General features: G+C 39.6%; 4 protein-coding genes and 1 pseudogene across 4 annotated transcripts; 3 read left to right on the forward strand and 2 right to left on the reverse strand.

Annotated features, from left to right (window-relative positions):
• Positions 1,824-3,003, reverse strand: LOC109950419 (annotated as a pseudogene).
• On the reverse strand, positions 4,062-5,012 carry LOC18769897 (pentatricopeptide repeat-containing protein At4g32430, mitochondrial). The gene has a single exon (XM_020569042.1). The coding sequence runs from the start codon at positions 5,010-5,012 to the stop codon at positions 4,062-4,064; it is 951 nt and encodes a 316-aa protein (XP_020424631.1).
• LOC18770361 (mediator of RNA polymerase II transcription subunit 17) lies at positions 7,059-10,552 on the forward strand. Its single transcript, XM_007204546.2, has 8 exons — positions 7,059-7,306; positions 7,414-7,612; positions 7,717-7,830; positions 7,933-8,018; positions 8,306-8,678; positions 8,766-9,227; positions 9,313-9,630; positions 9,820-10,552. The coding sequence occupies exons 1-8, from the start codon at positions 7,218-7,220 to the stop codon at positions 10,141-10,143; spliced, it is 1,965 nt and encodes a 654-aa protein (XP_007204608.1). The 5' UTR covers positions 7,059-7,217; the 3' UTR covers positions 10,144-10,552.
• On the forward strand, positions 11,059-13,981 carry LOC18771619. The gene is made up of 4 exons (XM_007202545.2): positions 11,059-12,153; positions 12,814-12,978; positions 13,058-13,109; positions 13,214-13,981. Exons 1-4 carry the CDS (start codon positions 11,897-11,899, stop codon positions 13,334-13,336), a joined length of 597 nt encoding a protein of 198 aa, XP_007202607.1. The 5' UTR covers positions 11,059-11,896; the 3' UTR covers positions 13,337-13,981.
• Positions 16,289-19,217, forward strand: LOC18769655 (F-box/kelch-repeat protein At1g55270). Its single transcript, XM_007202067.2, has 3 exons — positions 16,289-17,063; positions 17,157-17,273; positions 17,703-19,217. The coding sequence occupies exons 2-3, from the start codon at positions 17,247-17,249 to the stop codon at positions 18,960-18,962; spliced, it is 1,287 nt and encodes a 428-aa protein (XP_007202129.1). The 5' UTR covers positions 16,289-17,063; positions 17,157-17,246; the 3' UTR covers positions 18,963-19,217.

Here is a 19,221-nt window from a genome sequence, read left to right on the forward strand (position 1 = left end):
TCGATAAATCAAATACTAAGGACACAAAATAATAAAAACCAAAGGCTTTTAACTTGTGCCTCCACCACATTTAAGTACAAGAGGATCATTGTCACAGCAGCAATGCAAATGATAGGCGTTCTGAACTTTAACAGCAAAAGAAAGATAGGTGTAGAGTATTGAAAAAATAAAAAGGAAAATGGTTTATTGATTAGATATAGGAATGCAAGACTTCATCCATTGACTTTATTAGATTTTCTGATATTCAAAACCCCAAACAACCTGATTCCTAGTATTTGAGGCAAATATTCAGAAAGTAATATGATTTGTTAGGCGCCGGCGGATTGTGATGGACATCTACTCCCATCTTTCTTGTAGAATCTGAGCAACTGTTGATTATAAAGGGAGAAAAGCATGTAATCTGATTCACATATTTCTGTAGAATCTGAGCAACTGTGGATGATAAAGGGAGAAAAGCATGTAATCTGATTCACATATTTCTTTCTTTCCATTTTTTATTCTATATAGTCATGTGTGACCAAAACCATCATTTGCAATATATCTGTGATTGATATTGATAAATCAACATATCTCGTTGTTTTCCCATCATAATATTCTGTTCCCTGCGACGGCAAGAGAATCAACACTAACGTAAATTTGTCCTGAAGAACAGCTGCTGCAATATACTCCTGCCAGAAACCTTTGTAAATATAGGAACCAAATGAAAAACATACCGCACAAATTTTGCCTTACCTTAATAATGACCAGATGATGACCTGGAAGGTTTACACCCCATGCCAATGTGCTTGTACAAATCAATACCTATAATTTAATACATATGCCTAATCAGTATATAGAGTAAGAAAATGATCTTTTTATATTCTATTTTCCTAATGTGTTTTTCAGGAAAGACTCATGCTTACTGAGGTAAAACAGAAATGCCTGAATCTTGTTCCTCAACCAGAGATCTATCTTTGTCATTCAGACCGGCATGGTGTAATCCAATGCCAAACTGCAAGGTGTGCCTCAGGTTAAAAAACCATCTGCTGGGCTTCTTCTGGCATACTGAGAAACTGCCTTGGATGTTCATCTGACGTAACTTCAATAGCAGAAAAGCACAAGAAAAATCGAATCAACGCAGCAGCCGAAATCGAAGAAAAAAATCCAAGCTTGAGAGAGAGGCTCAAGACCGAGTATTTGAATTTTGAAGATTGGACTGCGAGTGCAAGCTTCGTGTTCGTTTTTCTGTCTCTTCATTGCACTCGCGCACCACATTCCTCTGCGAGTGCAAGTTTCGTCTATCTTCATTTGGAAAAAAAGGACGCCCAGACCCCAGGCCCCATAGAACCGCCCAGGCCGCCTAGGCGCCGCCTAGAACTGCCCAGGCCGCCTAGGCGCCGGCTTGAAACGCCCAGGCCGCCTAGACGCCGCCTAGAACTTCCCAGGCCGCCTAGGCACCACCTTGAACCTCCCAGGCCGCCTAGACCTGCCCAGACAGCCTAGATCCGCCCAGGCCACCTAACTCCCTTATAGCATCAGAGTTGTTATCTTAGTGGAGATTTCAATAGCTGAATGACATTTGATGGTTTTCATAGAGAGAGTCCAATCCAATCCAATCAAACGCAGCAGCCGAAATGAAAGAAAAAAATTCGAAGCTTAAGTTGAGAGAGAGAGAGGCTCGAGACCGAGTCTTTGAAGCTTGGAAGCGCCTATGGAGAAGTGAAATGGCTGTGACTGCGAGTGCAAGCTTCGTGTTCGTTTTGAATATATTTAAAGCGTATAGCCGAGCGGCTATACCTTTAAAATATTCGAATATATTCAAACAGTATAGCCGCACGGTTGCACTATTTCAAAGAAATATCATGAGCATCACCAGTTGCACTCAAGACACTACCAAATGTGTAATTGTTTGGCTTCGACTCCATAGTTGCTACCAAGAATGTTTTTAGTGCATCTTGAAATCAAAGCATTCCACGATATGATTTCTCTGCATTTTAACTCCTCAAAAACTTTGATGGAGTCATGCATGGACTCAAACTTAGCATACATGGTGATCAAGCTGTTGCAAACATCATGCTCTGATAAAAAGCCAGTCTTTATGCAAAACCCATGAATCATTTCGCCTTCCTCCACCAACTTCCTAATTGATATAGCATGGATTAGTCCAACAAATGTAACATCATTTGGATATACCATCCAATCTCATCTCATTAAATAGAGAGATGACATCTTCTTCGTCTATTGAAATCATAGTTGTCCAAGACACTACGTTGCGATCATTCATGCACTGCAAGACTAATTTTGCATCTTCAGTAACCTCACATTTTGAATATGTCGAGATCAATACATTACAAACTGAAACATGACTTTCATATCCTGATTTAATTGTCAAGCCAAGTTTTAAATTCATTTCATGGCCGCAAGCTGAAACTGCACTAGTAAATGGGACATTATCTAACCCCATCCCTTCTCCCACCATCTCAATAAAGACAAAAATCGCCTCAAGCCCATGATTTCCCTCTTGAGAGTAACCTGATAGTATTGCATTCCATGAAACCAGATCCTCATTCGCCATTTCATCAAACACATTCCTAGCTTCTATTAACCACCTCTACCTCCAATACATACTTACAAAAAAACTTCACCATCTAAACCAGACTTAAATATAAAAGAATGCAGTTGTAATCCAAATAGAAAATCTTAGTATAAGTCACTGGATAAAAAACAACTCCATTCAAAATTCAACGCACCCTCACTTGTTCGAAACCCCGAAAGAATAGTATTCTAAGAAACTGTATCAGTATAGCACAGTCTCAAAGATAAGTAAAGGACCATCACACTGTCCAGCTCTGTTGTACACACTCATCAAAGAATTTGAGACCGTAGCATACGAAGCAAACCCAGAAGAAACTGCAAACCAGTGAATTTGGCATCAGGGTTTGGGGGACAGGCCTTGATAGCAAGGGTAACGGTATTTTCATCGATGTTATGAGACAAATGTAGTTGAAGTTGCTTACAGAACATGTCAAGGGCCCAGGCCACCTAGGCACCGCCTAGACCCACCAGAGCCGCCTAGAACAGTCCAAGCAGCCTAGGCGCCGCCTAGACCCGCCCAAGCCGCCGCCTAGACCCGCCCAAGCCGCCTAGGGGCCGCCTAGACCCGCCCAGGCTGCCTAGGGGCCGCCTAGACCCACCCAGGCCGCCTAGACCCGCCCAGGCCGCCTAGGAGCCGCCTAGATCAGCCCAGGCAGCCTAGGAGCCGCCTAGATCCACCCAGGCCGCCTAGGAGCCGCCTACATCAGCCCAGGCCGCCTAGATCCGCCCAGGCCGCCTAACTCCCTTATAGCATCAGAGTTGTTATCTTAGTGGAGATTTCAATAGCTGAATGACATTTGATGGTTTTCGTAGAGAGAGAGTCCAATCCAATCCAATCAACGGAGCAGCCGAAACGAAAGAAAAAAAATCGAAGCTTGAGTTGAGAGGGAGAGAGAGAGGCTCAAGACCGAGTCTATGAAGCTTGGAAGTGCTCATGGAGAAGTGAAATGGCTGTGACTGCAAGGGCAAGCTTCACGTTCGTTTTGAAATATATTTAACGTGTATAGCCGCTCGGCTATACCTTAAAATATTCGAATACATTCTAACAGTATAGCCGAACGGCTGTACCTTTATATTTAAATCGTATAGCCGAACGGCTATACCATTAAAATATTCGAATATATTCGAGGAGTATAGCCGCTCGGCTATATTGAACTTGCATTTTGCTCTATTATTGCTTTGTCTTCTGGTTGTTTCCATGACTCACCAGATCTTGATGGTTAATTTTCACTCGTTTATATGACCGTTTTGTATATGCAACCTTTCTTTTTTCTTTTTATTATGAACGTTAAACAAGAAGATTATAGGTGGTGCCTAGGCAAAGGGAACCCATACATGCCCTTCTGTTATCGTTCACATCAAAACTTCATTTGTATGTTACCTCAAGATGAATTTCCTTTTTTTATTTTTATTTTTAGAAATTTGGCTACAGAACTGTTAACAATCATGAGTTACTTTTGAAGTTTTACATGTACAGATTCAAGCCTTCAAAGTGAGGGCCTTGAGGAGGAGTCCATTTTCAGTGATTTTGTCTCCCACATGTTCTCTCTCAAAATTTTCATCTCTAATCCTAGACATTTTGCCATTCTACATATCTCCCCAGACTGTGGGTGGGATTTATCACCTGATGAAAACCCATGCAAATATAAGGAACCATCAGCATCGCCAGTATCCACCCAACTATATCCCACTTCCTTTCTCACTCCTTTATCTCTCATCCCTTTCCTAACTTTTGCTACCATTTCCCAGTCCCCTTTCTCAGCATACAAGTTGGACATCAACACAAAAGAACCTGATTCCATTGGTTCCAATCTCATCAATCTATCGGCTACTCTCTCCTCCATCTCCACATTCCCATGGATCCTGCAAGCCCCAAGCAGGCTTTGCAACAACGAAAACCCTGGCTGTCCCGGGATCTGACTCATCAATTCCTCTGCTTCCTCCAATTTCCCTGCCCGTCCCAACATGTCCACCATACTTGAATAATGTTGAGGAGATGGTTCAATATGATAGTCTTTCACCATTGAGTGAAAGAGGTGCCGGCCCATCTCCACCATTCCCTTTCTGCTGCATGCTGTTAGTATAGAAAGAAAAGAAAGAAATGTGACCGAATCTGGTCTTACCCCTTCTTTCTCCATCTCCTTGAACAATTCTATCACCGAGTCATAGTCTCCATGCCCAGCATATGCAGATATTATTGCAGTCCAAGCAAACTGACTTTTATGAGGCGTCTCACTGAAAACTCTTTTGGACTCACAAATGCTTCCTCGCTTTGCATACATATCAAGAAGAGCACCTGCGATAATTGGGTCAGTCACTAATCCAAGTTTGATCAAGGAAGAGTGGCATCGTTGGCCAAATTTCAGAGAAATATCCTGAGCATCACCAATTGCACTCAAGACACTACCAAATGTGTAATTGTTTGGCCTCGACTCCATAGTTGCTACCAAGAATGTTTTTAGTGCATCTTGACACAACCTGTTCTGAGCAAACCCTGAAATCAAAGCATTCCACGTTATGATTTCTCTACTGTTTAACTCCTCAAAAACTTTGATGACGATCTTCTTTCTAAAGAATTCTATTCGGAACTATTATATGTCCAAGGTCCAATATTGAAATAATTTCAGAGGTTTTCCTTGACTTTGTCCGTGTCAACAAACAATTCGAAATGCCTCGACTTTTTTAGAACAGGTCCGAGTCAAATAGCAATAATTCGAAGCACATGGACTCAAACTTAGCATACATGGTAATCAAGCTGTTGCAAACATTATGCTTTGATAAAAGCCAGTCTTTATGCAAAACCCATGAATCATTTCGCCTTCTGCTACCAACTTCCTAATTGATATAGCATGGATTAGTCCAACAAATGTAACATCATTTGGATATACTCCATCCAATCTCATCTCATCAAATAGAGAGATGACATCTTCTTCGTCTATAAAAATCATAGTCGTCCAAGACACTACGTTGCGATCATTCATGCAATGAAAGACTACTTTTGCATCTTCAATAACCTCACATTTTGAATATGTCGAGATCAATACATTACAAACTGAAACATGACTTCCATATCCTGATTTAATCGTCAAGCCATGTATCTGTTTCCCAAGTCCTAAATTCATTTCATGACCGCAAGCTGAAACTGCACTAGTAAATGGGACATGATCTAACCCCATCCCTTCTCCCCCACCATCTCAATAAAGACAAAAATCGCCTCAAGCCCATGATTTCCCTCTTGAGTGTAACCTGATAGTATTGGCCAGCATGGTGTCATTCAGCCCGGCATGGTGTCATCCAATGCCAAACTGCAAGGTGTGCCTCGGGTTAAAGAACCATATGCTGGGCTTCTTCTGGCATTATAGAGAAGCGAAATGGCTGTGACTGCGAGTGCAAGCTTCATATTTGTTTTGAATATATTTAACGCGTATAGCCGATCGGCTATACCTGTAAAATATGCAAATATATTCAAACAGTATAGCCGAGTATAGCCACGCGGCTATACGGTTAAAATGGTCAAATATATTTAAATAATATAGCCGTACGGCTATACTCTAATAGTATTACATTAAAAGAGTACAGCCGCCCGGCTATACTGTTAAACGATTCGAATAAATTTAAATAGTATCGCCGCACGGCTGTACGTTGAAATGTTCAAATATATTTAAATAGTATAGCCGCGCGGCTATACTCTTTAAATATACAATTTTGTCAAAAAATTTTTTTTTAAAGGTTTAGGGCTAAAATGCCACTTTAGCCCATTGGACTAGAGTTATTTCTTAAATTATTTTATGTATACAAGTGATATTGGAGAATGAGAATTTAAATTCTTTCTGATACCTCCAATTCTAATAATTTCCAAGTATTAGCCCTTTGAGTAAGAATAAAAAATGAATTTTATTTATAAGAAATAATCAGGTTAAACCCACAAATACAACAACAAAAATAAGAATGCACAAACATTTTTTTATTTTTTTGGAAACGAGATTCACCAACATTTTGTGGATCAAAGAATGTTGAATTTTAGAGTATAAAATTGCTTGTTCCAAGCAGAAGCTTCCTAAATATAAAATATTCAATTTCATTTCCAACCATTACAATTGTCCATCAAATTGAAACATGCAATCTCAGTCAGGCAGTAATATTCACCCAATATAATGGAAAATCTGAGTCCTGATATATTTATAATGGTCATCCAAATACCTATTATGGAGATAACCCATTAAAAAACCCAAAAATAATACTAACTTCAGGCTATTAATACATTAGCTACAGGGCCTTTTGGCAATGACATTATCAGACTTAATTCAGTCACAGTAAGTTCCCCTTATGTTTACATCTCGTTCATTTTGGGCTTTTATATCAGTTTGAGGCCCAAAACCAAATAAAGCGTGATTTTATTTCTAGGGACACCCACTAATTCTTTTTGTACGCCCAATAATTCCGAAGATATTCAACTGAATCTGCCTCTCTCTTCTCTCTCTACTCTGTACAATTGAAAAAACAATATTTTGTAGAAAAGGGGCAAATATGTCTTTTTAGCAAAGCACTCACTGAAACCCGAACTTGCTCCCGGCTCCAACATCCGACTTCTAGGGTTCTGACCAATTTTACCCTAAAAATTTCCCGGAAAATTATCGAGAAAAATGGACGGGAAAATGGAAATCTCTCTCGACAAGCTTCCCATCAAGCGCTTGGACGTCATCGAAGAAAACGGTCTCGAACGATTTCCTCCGTACGGCTCTTCCTATCCTCATTCTTTACCCTCTTTTTGGTTGATTTTTCTTGGCAACCGAACAGGAACTGTGGTTTTAGGTATTATTTTCTGTTGGTTTTTTACAGTGATGTAGGTTACGAAGAGAAGCGGCAATCGCTGATTCGGAGAATCGATTTCGCTTGGGCTGTGGAGAAGGACGAGAACAAGAAGCAGAAGAAGAGCTCGAAAGAGAGTGCAGCAACGCAATGGCAATGGCAGAGCATGGTGGAGAACTTGCAGCTGGCACACCAGGAGCTCTCTGTCATTATAGATCTCATCAACACTGTCAGTCTCTTTCTCATACTCCTTTGAAGGAGCAAATACTTGTGATTGCAATGAAAGGTGAATGTGGGTTGGGTTTTAAGCTTGCTTTGTTTTGGTATGAGCAGGTGGAAACGAATGATGCTGTAACAGTGGCTAGCATGACGCGTCCAAAGCCATTTCATGATGAAGTTATGTCTGATCTTGCTGTATCTGCAGCAACCAAGCTACAATGCTTCCGGGTACCATCTCTTTTTAGTTTTGGTGAAAATATCTCACTTTGAAATTCGGTTTGTTTTTTGTTTTGTAAATCTCTCTTTATGTTGTATTGATTTCTATTTCAGCATCTTGGGAAATACTTTAAGCAGTCTGCCAAAGCTTTGGAGCGGCAGGTTGCTAGAGAAGCAAGATTTTATGGTGCTCTAATCAGGTGAGTCTGCAATGTTAATGTATTTCCATTAATTTCTTGTCTAAAAGAAAGTTATCTCCTTTAATTTTTTACCTTTCTGCCTGACTTATTTATATCACCTTAAAAGCTTCAATAAGTCCTGTTGTTTTCTTCATGCATAAAAAAATTTTGTGAACTTGGAATTTGTGATGTTCGTTTGTGTTTTTCTCAACTTACTTTGTTTATGTATGAGTGAAAGAAACTCATTTCAGTAGCATTCATATGTTCTTCAACAATATCCTCTATATTGTATCTTGACAAGCGGATAGATTGCAGCAGAACTGGAAAGTTAAGCGGCAGCGTGTGGCAGCTTCAGCTTCTGGAAATGAAGGCTTCACCATTGATCTCTTTGACAGTTCATTATATGATCCAGCTGCTATATTTCGGCCATCTTCTCTTTCTACAGTTCGTGTTGACCATGACTCAGCTGGCATGCTAGCAATAAATTTACCTCCAAACTCATACCGTTCGCTCCAATTTGGCTTTCTTGGTGCTGATCCGGGTGTTAGTCCAATTGAATCCAGTCAAACCAAAATCCGTTTGTCAAGTGAAGCTGAGAAAGAATCTGTGAGCGACGATGAGTGTGTTAAAGAAACACATTCACTTCTTCGCGAAGTTCATCAAGCAATCTTCGATGAGCAGGCATAATTTATTCTTATTCTTTTTTCCTTATTTATCATTCTTTCACACTTCATTTTAATGTTGTTTTATCCTGCTCTTCTGGTCCAGGTGTTTGATTTGGTAAATCGTGAAGCATTCAACCAGTCTCTAGGAGTCAATGTGACTGGAATACAAGAAAACTATTTACAATTGAACATAGGTCAAGGAACCTCTGTGTTCATATCACTTGTCCCATCTAGAGGTGAACAAACAGTTGACAGTCCAAGCACCCAAAACTTAGAAAATACCATTTTACCTTTGGACACATTGGATGGGTTGGAGTTAGCAGAAGATAAACCGGATACTGTAAAGAAAACTTCACTAATTCCTGATCAAATTAGTTGTGAAATATATCTGCAACAGATTTTTCACCAGCATGTATTTGTCAAAGCAAAGGATAGACCCACTTCAGCAGGTGCTCGAGTATCTGGTCAACTGGCCAAAGAAGGGCCTGGTCTTCTTGGTCATTTCTGCATGTCTTTGGCTCATAGGATTTTTTCAAATAAAGTTCTTAAGGAGCTGGAAAATGTGGTAAAGTCCGAAATTATTGTAAGACATCAATTTTGAATTTTATATGTGGTAGAACTTTTCCTCAGTAGTGTTCATGATTCTGTAGGTTAAAGGGGTACCATATCTGCAGTTGTTATCCCACCCCACTTGGCATTCACGGACATCATCCTGGATGCTCTTTGTGAAGATTCCTGAATCTATTCTACATGCATGCCAAACTAGAACTTCAGACATGCGTCACATGAGGAACATTACCAAGTCTCAGTTTCATACTAAGGTGGTTGTAACTGATGATTGCATCAATGTAGAAGGGGAAGGTGCTCCTAATGTTGTTGGCCTGTTCAAAGGGAATTCTGAGGAAATTTGTTTAATGAACAGATACGACTGTGACTTGGCGGATCTTCCTGTGATAATTTTACAGCAGGTATTTCTTATAATTCTAAAGTTACTTTTAAGTGGTATAAATTTAACAAGGACAAAGGTAGTATTGTGAAGCTATCAGATTATTTGCACAGATAATAATGGGTGTGTTTTGATCTCTGTATATTTATATGATTGCATGTGGTACACTACAACTTGTGTGTGATTAAATTATTGTGGACTTTGGCAACAGGTTGCAAGTCAAGTTATTCGCTGGCTTCACGAAGAAGCTCTTATGGTTGGAATAAAGGCAAACAGAGACTTTCTATGTTTGTCTTTTGAGCTGGATCTGGGAGAAACACTCAGCTTGGTGGCACATGTGGACCCAGAAGATGGCGAAGGATGTATCTCATGGTGGTTGGTCATAAATGGTGGTTTTGTAGAGGAACGAAAACTTAGTATGGACGCTTCAGATGGTGCATCAGAATCTAGGAAGTTTTTAGGTCATCTATCCCTGGAAGTGTTATATTCAACACTGATGGACTTGGTTAGCCTGTGCACTGGAAGAGGCAACTGATGACGAACCAGACGTTCTTTGTGCTTTCCAAGAGGAATAGCTTCTGGTGTTTGGTATTAGTCAGCCACATTGCATAACATCGTAGTAGTGAAATGTCGTCAGCCGCCCTCACCAAGGCTCATGCTTGAGGAAAATGAGATTTATGGGCTTGCTTGGCTCTAAATAGCACATTGAAAGGTCTTATTCGTGTGAACTTCTATCCATATAGCGGCTCATGGAAACGTAGGCGTTTCTTTTTCTTTTCTCATTTATGTACAAATGCCCTTCCCATTCATGTAATAAATTAAATATACAAACCCATTATCAATTGTGGCATGTCCTTTGCCCTCTCAGATGGGTAATTCAGCCTCCATTAACTATTGTAATCAAATATAACCATGTAGGTGAGTGGGCTGGCAATTACTCTATACATCCCAGATTGGTACCACCCAACAACACAAGTGTTATTTTGTGGCACATAAAAACAACACAACCCTTCCCTTTAGTGCCCGCTAAGCAATTTCTCTTTGCGCTTTTACTCATCTACTTGGGGAAAGACGAAAGGCAACATTCTCCCCTTTTTCTTTTGGTAGCGCGAGTTGGATGGATAACAACCCAAATGTGCTTTGGACGCATGCCAGGCAACGCCAAATCAAAGCCAACAGTTGCTTGCCTTCCAAGCAGGCAATGCAAGCAACAAGAAAAGTAATAAGTCAACTCATTAAGAACAACCTTGACCTTTCGTGTCTCGGCCAATCACTGCATGCCAAGTTTCAAGAGGCATGACTTTTTTGGCACACAATCTCAGACCCTTAATACCAAAAGGTAAAGTAATAAAAATAAACAAAAATAGATGGTCACCTCACCGCTCGCCGTGATTATATATATAAATATAATATACTTGCCAAAAAGAGGGAAAATTACAAATTTTTAAAATTAAAAATAATTATAGAATAGGAAGGTTCTTTTTGTTTCCTTTTTTTTCCTTAGGTTCTTCAAACGTGCACGAAACGAATCATTCCCACTCCTCTTGTTACAATCCAAAACATTTTCCGTTATACAGATCTCCCCCCTTCCCTCTCTACACCTGCACAGGACTCACATACACACGCTCACACAGAGACAGACCAGACCAGACCAGATTACCAAAAGACTAAAATACCCTTCTCGAGTTCCGTTAGTTATAGCCTTGCAGCTCTGCTTTTCTACTTGGACTGGCGCTCGGGATTGACGTCTGCAACCGGAGAAACCGATGAAATTGCCGTGTGGGTTTCGAGGTGAGGTTGAATTCGGAAAGTGGGTTTGAAGAATCTGGAGCGTTGGTTCTTTGTAGCGGAAGTATTTTGGACTTGGGCTCCAGATGGGTTTGTTCTTCTGAAATTCTTGTTGGGTCTTCTTTTCTCCCTTTTTATATTCAATTCGAGATGGTTTTGCGAGAGTTTGGGTTTCTCATGAGGGTTCTTTGGATTATCAAGATTTATTGGTGCCTTGGTATTGCTTGTTTTGATAAGCATGGCGACTTCTTTTATTATAGGTGATATTGGATATATGGTGATTGAATACCTGTAGCGCGTTCATTATTGTATTCAATTTTCATTCACAGATTAGAATAGATATAGAAACACATTGCTGGTCGATATTGATTAGAGGTTGAGAGCAGCACCTTACTACATTCTTTGTAGAATTGAATTCTTCTAGTTGGTTTAGCGATTGGAGTGTTTTGTTCAGATTCTGCGGCTTGAGATTCTTCTAGTTTGTTACATTGTTTGTCTCCATGTCGGGGGGTACACCAACTGGGGCTGGATATATGAGGCAGAGGCATAGCCAGGGGTATGCATCGAGTGGCGATGATCTTGAGGATGATGCATGTTCGGTTATGCGCACTTCGTCCCCACGAAGTCCGAGAGTTTGGTCACGGATTGAGATTGTAGAGAATGTCCTTTGGCTTGCCTCAGCAGCATTCATTGTTTACTATGGTGATAGGAAATCCAACTTGATATATCTCTTCTGGCATGATGACCGAATCAGAAGGTATAGATTTTTGCTTGAATTGTTCTCAATTTGCACCTCGGGTTATTTTGTTCATTCACTTGGTAGAAGGATTATCTTTTAGACAGAAATAATTTGTACTAAATATTACTGTTTATTACTAATGTGTTAAGTTTTTTATAGGATCAGATACGTTAATTATGTCATTGTTTGTTTAGTCTGGGGCAGTTGGGAAATGATACTAGAAATACTCATGGACGTTTGGTGGTATAGTTTTCCATTGAATTGACAGAGAATAAACTTTTCTTTGCTGTATTGTTTGTCACTCTAGAAATGTACATTGTTTAGGACACATGTAGTAAATGTCCATGTTTTGCAGCTTAATCACATTTCTAGTGATACGCCTCTTCATTTGTGTTCATACAATATAGTGGAAAATATAGCATGACAACATTGTTTGTTATATTAAATGAAAATGTGGTTTTGATTTAGTGTATAGTCATTCATCCATATGTTTGCTTAAGATTTGGATAATGTGTATGACAAGCTTAACTATGCTGTTTTGAAAAGTCTTGGGTTTGCAGTGGAGGGAGCAGCAGGCCTTGCCTGCATATATTTAGTAGTTGCTCATGAATTAGATAGTTTATTAACTAATCGGGATTCATCAACATTTTAAAGTTTGCATTCTTATATATCTTGTAGATTGCCTTTATACCTTGGAACGGTGGGCGTGGTTTTCAACATTATCATCTTCTGTTATACAAGTATGTCTGCATGGAGTGTGAGGAGATTTGATGAAAAATGGGAATTGGCTAGTATATCTGCTCTGCCATTTGTGACACTACTTGGCGTCATCTCCTTTTGCTTGTAAGAGGAACCATACTGCAATTCCATTTAAATTCATCAGCTATTATCTTTACAACTGCTGATATCTATGTTTTTGAAGGTTCTGCTTCGCTTTGTGGCCAATATGGAGTTTCTTGACCCTTCCTCTTCTGGTAAGTCCCAAATTTCCTTTCATTTTGTGATACCTTGTAGGTGTACGTATTTCTCTTTTTATTTTGGTGTGGCAACTGTTTAATTACTCTTTGCCTTACTGCAGTTCACACTGTTTATGGCATGCATGGTTATATGTCCATACATTATAATTGGGATATTTAGGCAACAACATGATGTGCTGCGTATAGATTATGCCTCCTCGGAATTAAGTGAGAAACAATACTGACCTAGATCAAGAGCTTCTAAGCTTCTAACTCAACCATGGATGGTCAGTCACGTCAGAAGAAGATTGAAGTTTTATCTGATGCTTTCCTTGGCTCATTGTGCGAGACTGACCCTTTTTGACAGCAAACAATCTCAATCATACCCCCTTCGGTGGAAGAAAGGATACACACACACTCTTATTGTCTTTCATTCTGTCAGCTTCTATGTTTACATGAGCCTCATTTGGTTGATACACCTGATGGGTACATCCATAGAATTTTCATAACCTGAAGTGGTCTGGTTGGGATGTAGGTTTCTATGATCAGATGCCAGCCGGAAATTATTCATGACAGCTTGTTGAACCCTTTGAACAGGATTGATGCTCTTTGTTTCTGGTATATGAATCCATCTTCACTGGGGAGGAGGTTGTGATATGTTTTTCGGATCAAAGCGGAGGTTGTGATATTGATTTGGCATTACAATATTGAGTTCTTCTCTTTATGTTTCTTTTCTTGTTAAATTACTTGTTATATCTTCTTCTTTTCTCTGTTCTCGTTGTAAATGAGCTATGATTGCACCAGAGTTTCTACATGTTTTCAGCTTTGTTTGAAGGAATGTACCCAAGCTTATATCGTTGATGTTATAATATGATTATTGATGATGCTAACAGCAATTAGATTTAGACAATTGAAAGTCAAAGTAATAGAAAATGGGCATCCATGAGCATGCCAGCAAGAGCAAGGAACCCAAATTGTGATCATTAGTAGCTACTAGTATAATTTAGACTAGGTTTTGATGATTCTGGGTGCTCTTCACGTGCCCTAGTCATTGCTGGTTTCTGCTAGAACTGATGTGGCACCTAATTTTTCCCAAAGGTAGGTAGGACGTAGGAGATAATAATTTTGCCTAGGTAAGGTAAGCTGCATGATAAACTGATGTCCAGATCGGGCTTCTTTTTTTTTGTGTTTTCTGGTTTTGTGGTATACCAATGGAATGTGTGTTAGAAAGAAGATGTGAACCCCACAGATATGACTTTCTTTATAAACCCAACAAAGAATGAAAGAACTCCAACCATGCCTTGTCCCCCAAGTTGGTAAAAGACATCTTTCAACATCCATCCATCCATCCCCCTCAAAAAGGAAAAGTGGTCAGTCTCATCATTCTCAACTCTCAACTTAGTGCTCAGAATAATTGGTCAGTTTGGATCACATGGAAATTCCAAAAAATAAAAATAAAAAACCTTATAGAACTGTGCAAGATAGCGAAACTCCAATCCCAATAGATATCTCACATTTTTATTTTTATACAAAGCAATATTAGAGACAGGGAAATCGAACTTAGAATATCGAATATATGGATAAATACTCTTTAACTAATTGAGCTAGAGGAAAATATAGGATGGAGCAGAAAGTGAGGTCATGCGATCTTCTATTATTTATCGTAAACGACTTGTTTTTCTAGCACGAGATTGAATGAAAGCAAAAGATGGGCTGACTTTTCTGGAAAACGATAAGATTGAAATTTCTTAGGCAGCTGTTTTCAGGCAATCCCACATGGCTTTACATGTTGTGGAGTGGAAGGGTTTCAATATATTATACAAGATTGATGCTGTGGAGTGAAGAAAGGTTTCAATTTTCCCATCAGTCATTGTTGTTGTTGTTTTTTTCTTCCCTGGCTTCATCAGGTCAAGCAGTTCAGGTAGATACCAACTAAATATTAATTGTAAAGTCTTATTCTTCCCCATCAGAGAAGAGAGGATGGTGAGAGACTAACTACAAAATAGGACTAACTAATTCAAAATCATCAAACTTTTGGAAATTGTGAAAGAAAGATTGGTTTGTGGGGTGGGGATTTTTAAATTCACCTCTTGCTTGGATGATTTGGATTATTCCCAATCATGGGATTCAAAACAAAAAGACGTCTGAGCTAATGATCTTGCTTTTTTTGTTTAATTTTTATATATAAATATAATAAGAAATAAACAAATCAGCCAAGCAAAGCTTAGACAAATACATGGTTTGAAACTTTCAAAGATTTCTAGGACCAAAGATCCTGTAGTTGTAGCTGTAATGGGGTGTGAGATACATAACAGAGACGTGGAAGAAGAAATGTTTTCTGTTTTGTTTGTTTTCTCATGTGGTGTTAGGCAGGCACATATCCCTTCTAGAAATCTTTGAAAGACTGTGAATTGGAAATTTCAACAACTATTTTGGGACCTTAATGCACTTTTCTTTTTTCTTTCTGATTGAATGCTAAAAAGTCTTGTCTATGCCAATTAGTATCAGTATAGTATAGTGAGAGATTATAGAATAATATGGTAATATGATTACGTGGTATATTATGAATTATATTGTTTATCCATATTGTAATATGTGATTGTATCATCGTATTATTCTATTATTTGTACATAAATTTTTATTTATTTTTAATATAAGTGATATTGAGAAAAAAGAAAATTGAACCTAACAACTCAAGTGCATGCTTTTAACCATTTAAACCACTAACCCATGCATTACATTAGCTTTTATTAGAATTCTTAGCCATCATTTTCACAGTTCAAACGAAAATAATTACTTAAAATATTTCCAATTTTCTTACATGGGAACTGATATCATTTGATTCCTCTCATTCAACCCTTCTACTGCCCAACATTTCATCTCTCAACACTTCTCATAATCCAATCACTACTCAGAAAAATGGGAGCACAAATTTAATAAGCTTGTTATCATAATCCAATCACACTAAGAAAATCATGACCCATTCTGGTCATCACCAAGCAAATGACTTACAAGAGGACCAAAATACCCTTGGTGGAGTAGGAGGCTCATGATAAATTTAGGCGGTGGGTCAACACAACACAACGTAACACATATGCTAGAAAATATTGTGTAATAAATAGCACTTGGCATTTGGTGGGGTTGTGTTGTGATTTGTGAGTTGTGGGCCCCTGGGGCACATCATATTTTATTTTTGAATCTTTGTCTATATTCTTCGTCCGAAAAAAAAACAAACAAAAATTGAAAATGGTGGAACCAAATACGAGCTTTCGACCCTCGCATTTCCCACTCTCTCTTTCCCCAAGTCTCAAACAAAAGCTAACTTCCAATCTTTGGTTGTGAATTGTTTCTTCAATTTCTTTCACGAAGCAACCACCCAATCGTCATCACTCAAAGCCTCTCTCTTTCTGTGATCCTTTTAATGGTTTAGGTTTCCCTTTTCTCCCTTTCTCTCTCTTGTTGAACACACTCTTGTGCTTGGTAGGTTGTGCCGTTGAGGTGAATGGGCCCTAAACTCCACTGAAGATTAATGGTTATGGGGGTCTCCATCTATTCCTTCAGTGCTCTGTTTGCCTCCTAGTCTTGTGCTGTCTCGCATTTGGTGGTTTTGCGTTTTCTTTCTTTTCATCTTTTATTGAAAAGATGAGATCTTTGGGTTTTTGATTCTTCTCTATGGAGGTCTTGGCGTGTGATTTTCTGAGGCCTTTCAAACTGGGTTTTTGATTCTCGACTGGTTTTGATGATAATGAGGTGAACAATGGCAGGCTTGCGTTGTTTCCGATTGGGTTTAACTCCGGTTCAGGGCTTCTGTGTCTCTACTGGTTTCGGCTTGTGATTCTTAAGCTGATTTTGGTCAACTATGAGTTCTACTCAGATGGGCTTTTGACCACTGGAGGTGGATTAAGGACATCTTGAGGTTACTTCGTTTAGAGGATTAATCAAAGATTATTTGCAGTGAAGTTCAAGATTTGGGTAATATTTTGGAGTTGAACTTTAGTTAGGTTCTGATGGCGATGGTTGGTTTCTGATGAGTTAGGCATTGCGTGTTCTTTATGTTCAAATCAGGTCATAATGATTGAGAGATTGGTGTTTGATATTTGAGGTGGAGTTCTTGTGGCAAAATCTGGTCTTGGCAAGTCCCTAGGGGAAGAAAAGATGGACAGAAGGATACAGCCTCCGCTGGTAAGTTTATTTTTCAACTACTCTGCCATTTTCATGTTTTGCTTCCTGGCATAGGTAACTGAAATCATATGCCATATTGAGCTTTCATCTTTGACTTCTACATTTTCGAATTCTCTTGACTTTCACATTTTCGAATTGTCTGATTCTTGTGTGTGGTTGAGTGTTTCACTAATTCAGTTTTACTTATTTTCCCAAGATGAGGAAAGACTGATGAGAGCTAATTAAGCCCCCATGTTAGTTTCTTTTTTTTTTTTTGGGGAGGGGGTGGTGTGGGGGGTGGATTATCCATGCCACCTGCTCCCTCGTGGTAATGACTTGCCACAAGACCAGGGAAACTGTGTTTACATAGTGCATCGAGTTGAGTTGCTGTAAATCGAGAGTAAAGCAGCCAGGTTGATTGTCTTTAAGTAATATACATCTGTCTTGCAGGTTGATACAACAGCATGTTTATGTAGAGTAGATGCTGGCCTTAAAACTGTTTCTGGAGCAAAAAAGTATGTCCCAGGGGCAAAGCTCTGTCTTCAGCCTGACATTAAACCCTCCATTCATCCAACTAGGAGTAAGCCTTCACGTGGTGACGGTAGCCGGATTCAGTCCCCTCTACTTCCTGGACTTCCAGATGATCTTGCCATTGCTTGCCTAATCAGGGTCCCAAGAGTTGAGCATCGTAAGCTCCGCCTGGTTTGCAAAAGATGGTACCGTCTTTTGGTTGGTAACTTCTTTTACTCCCTCCGTAAGAGCCTTGGCATTGCAGAAGAATGGATATATTTAATTAAGAGAGATCGAGATGGGAAAATCTCCTGGCATGCCTTTGACCCCGTATACCAGCTATGGCAACCCCTTCCTCCTGTCCCTAAGGAATATTCTGAAGCCCTTGGGTTTGGTTGTGCTGTACTCAGTGGCTGTCACCTCTATTTGTTTGGGGGAAAAGACCCGCTAAAAGGATCAATGAGACGAGTCATTTTCTATAGTGCCAGGACCAATAAATGGCACCGTGCCCCAGATATGCTTCGGCGGCGGCATTTTTTTGGCTCATGTGTTATTAATAACTGCTTGTATGTTGCCGGTGGGGAGAATGAGGGGATGCATCGGTCCTTGAGATCAGCTGAAGTCTATGATCCCAACAAGAACAGATGGTCCTTCATTTCAGATATGAGCACTGCAATGGTGCCCTTCATTGGGGTTGTTTATGAAGGCAAATGGTTCTTGAAGGGGTTAGGGTCTCATCGGCAAGTTTTGAGTGAGGTCTACCAACCAGAAAATGACAGCTGGTACTCTGTGTATGACGGAATGGTTGCAGGCTGGAGGAACCCAAGTGCTGCTTTAAATGGGCATCTCTATGCTTTGGACTGCAAAGATGGCTGCAAACTTAGAGTTTATGATGAAGCGACTGATTCTTGGGGCAAGCATATCGACAGCAAGATGCATTTGGGTAATTCTAGGGCTTTGGAGGCAGCTTCCCTTGTTCCCCTGAATGGTAAACTTTGCATCATCCGGAATAATATGAGCATTTCACTGGTTGATGTTTCGAAATCCAGTGATGTTGGTGGAGCAAGTGCTGAACATCTATGGGAAACTATAGCAGGCAGAGGGCAGTTCAGGACCTTGGTCACAAATCTGTGGTCAAGCCTCGCTGGCAGGAACCGCCTGAAAAGTCACATAGTTCACTGCCAGGTTCTTCAAGCCTAGAAACTGTAAATTGTATCAAATTCGAAAGGTTCACTCTTTTGGTTTGTATGTTTTTTCGGGAACTTTCAGGATTCAATGGACTACATATGTAATGTTTCGCCATGTTGGATGACAGGGTTCTCTTCCCGTGTACCATGAAATGCAGTGGACGCAAAAAGTACATTGGTATAGATTCTCTTCTCGTGTACCATGAAATGTGATAGGTGGTGGACTTCTTGTGTTCATTTATCTATATGATATACAAGTTAGTTGCCATTTG

This window comes from Prunus persica, chromosome G7 (genome assembly GCF_000346465.2).
Source record: "Prunus persica cultivar Lovell chromosome G7, Prunus_persica_NCBIv2, whole genome shotgun sequence".
NCBI lineage: Eukaryota > Viridiplantae > Streptophyta > Magnoliopsida > Rosales > Rosaceae > Prunus > Prunus persica.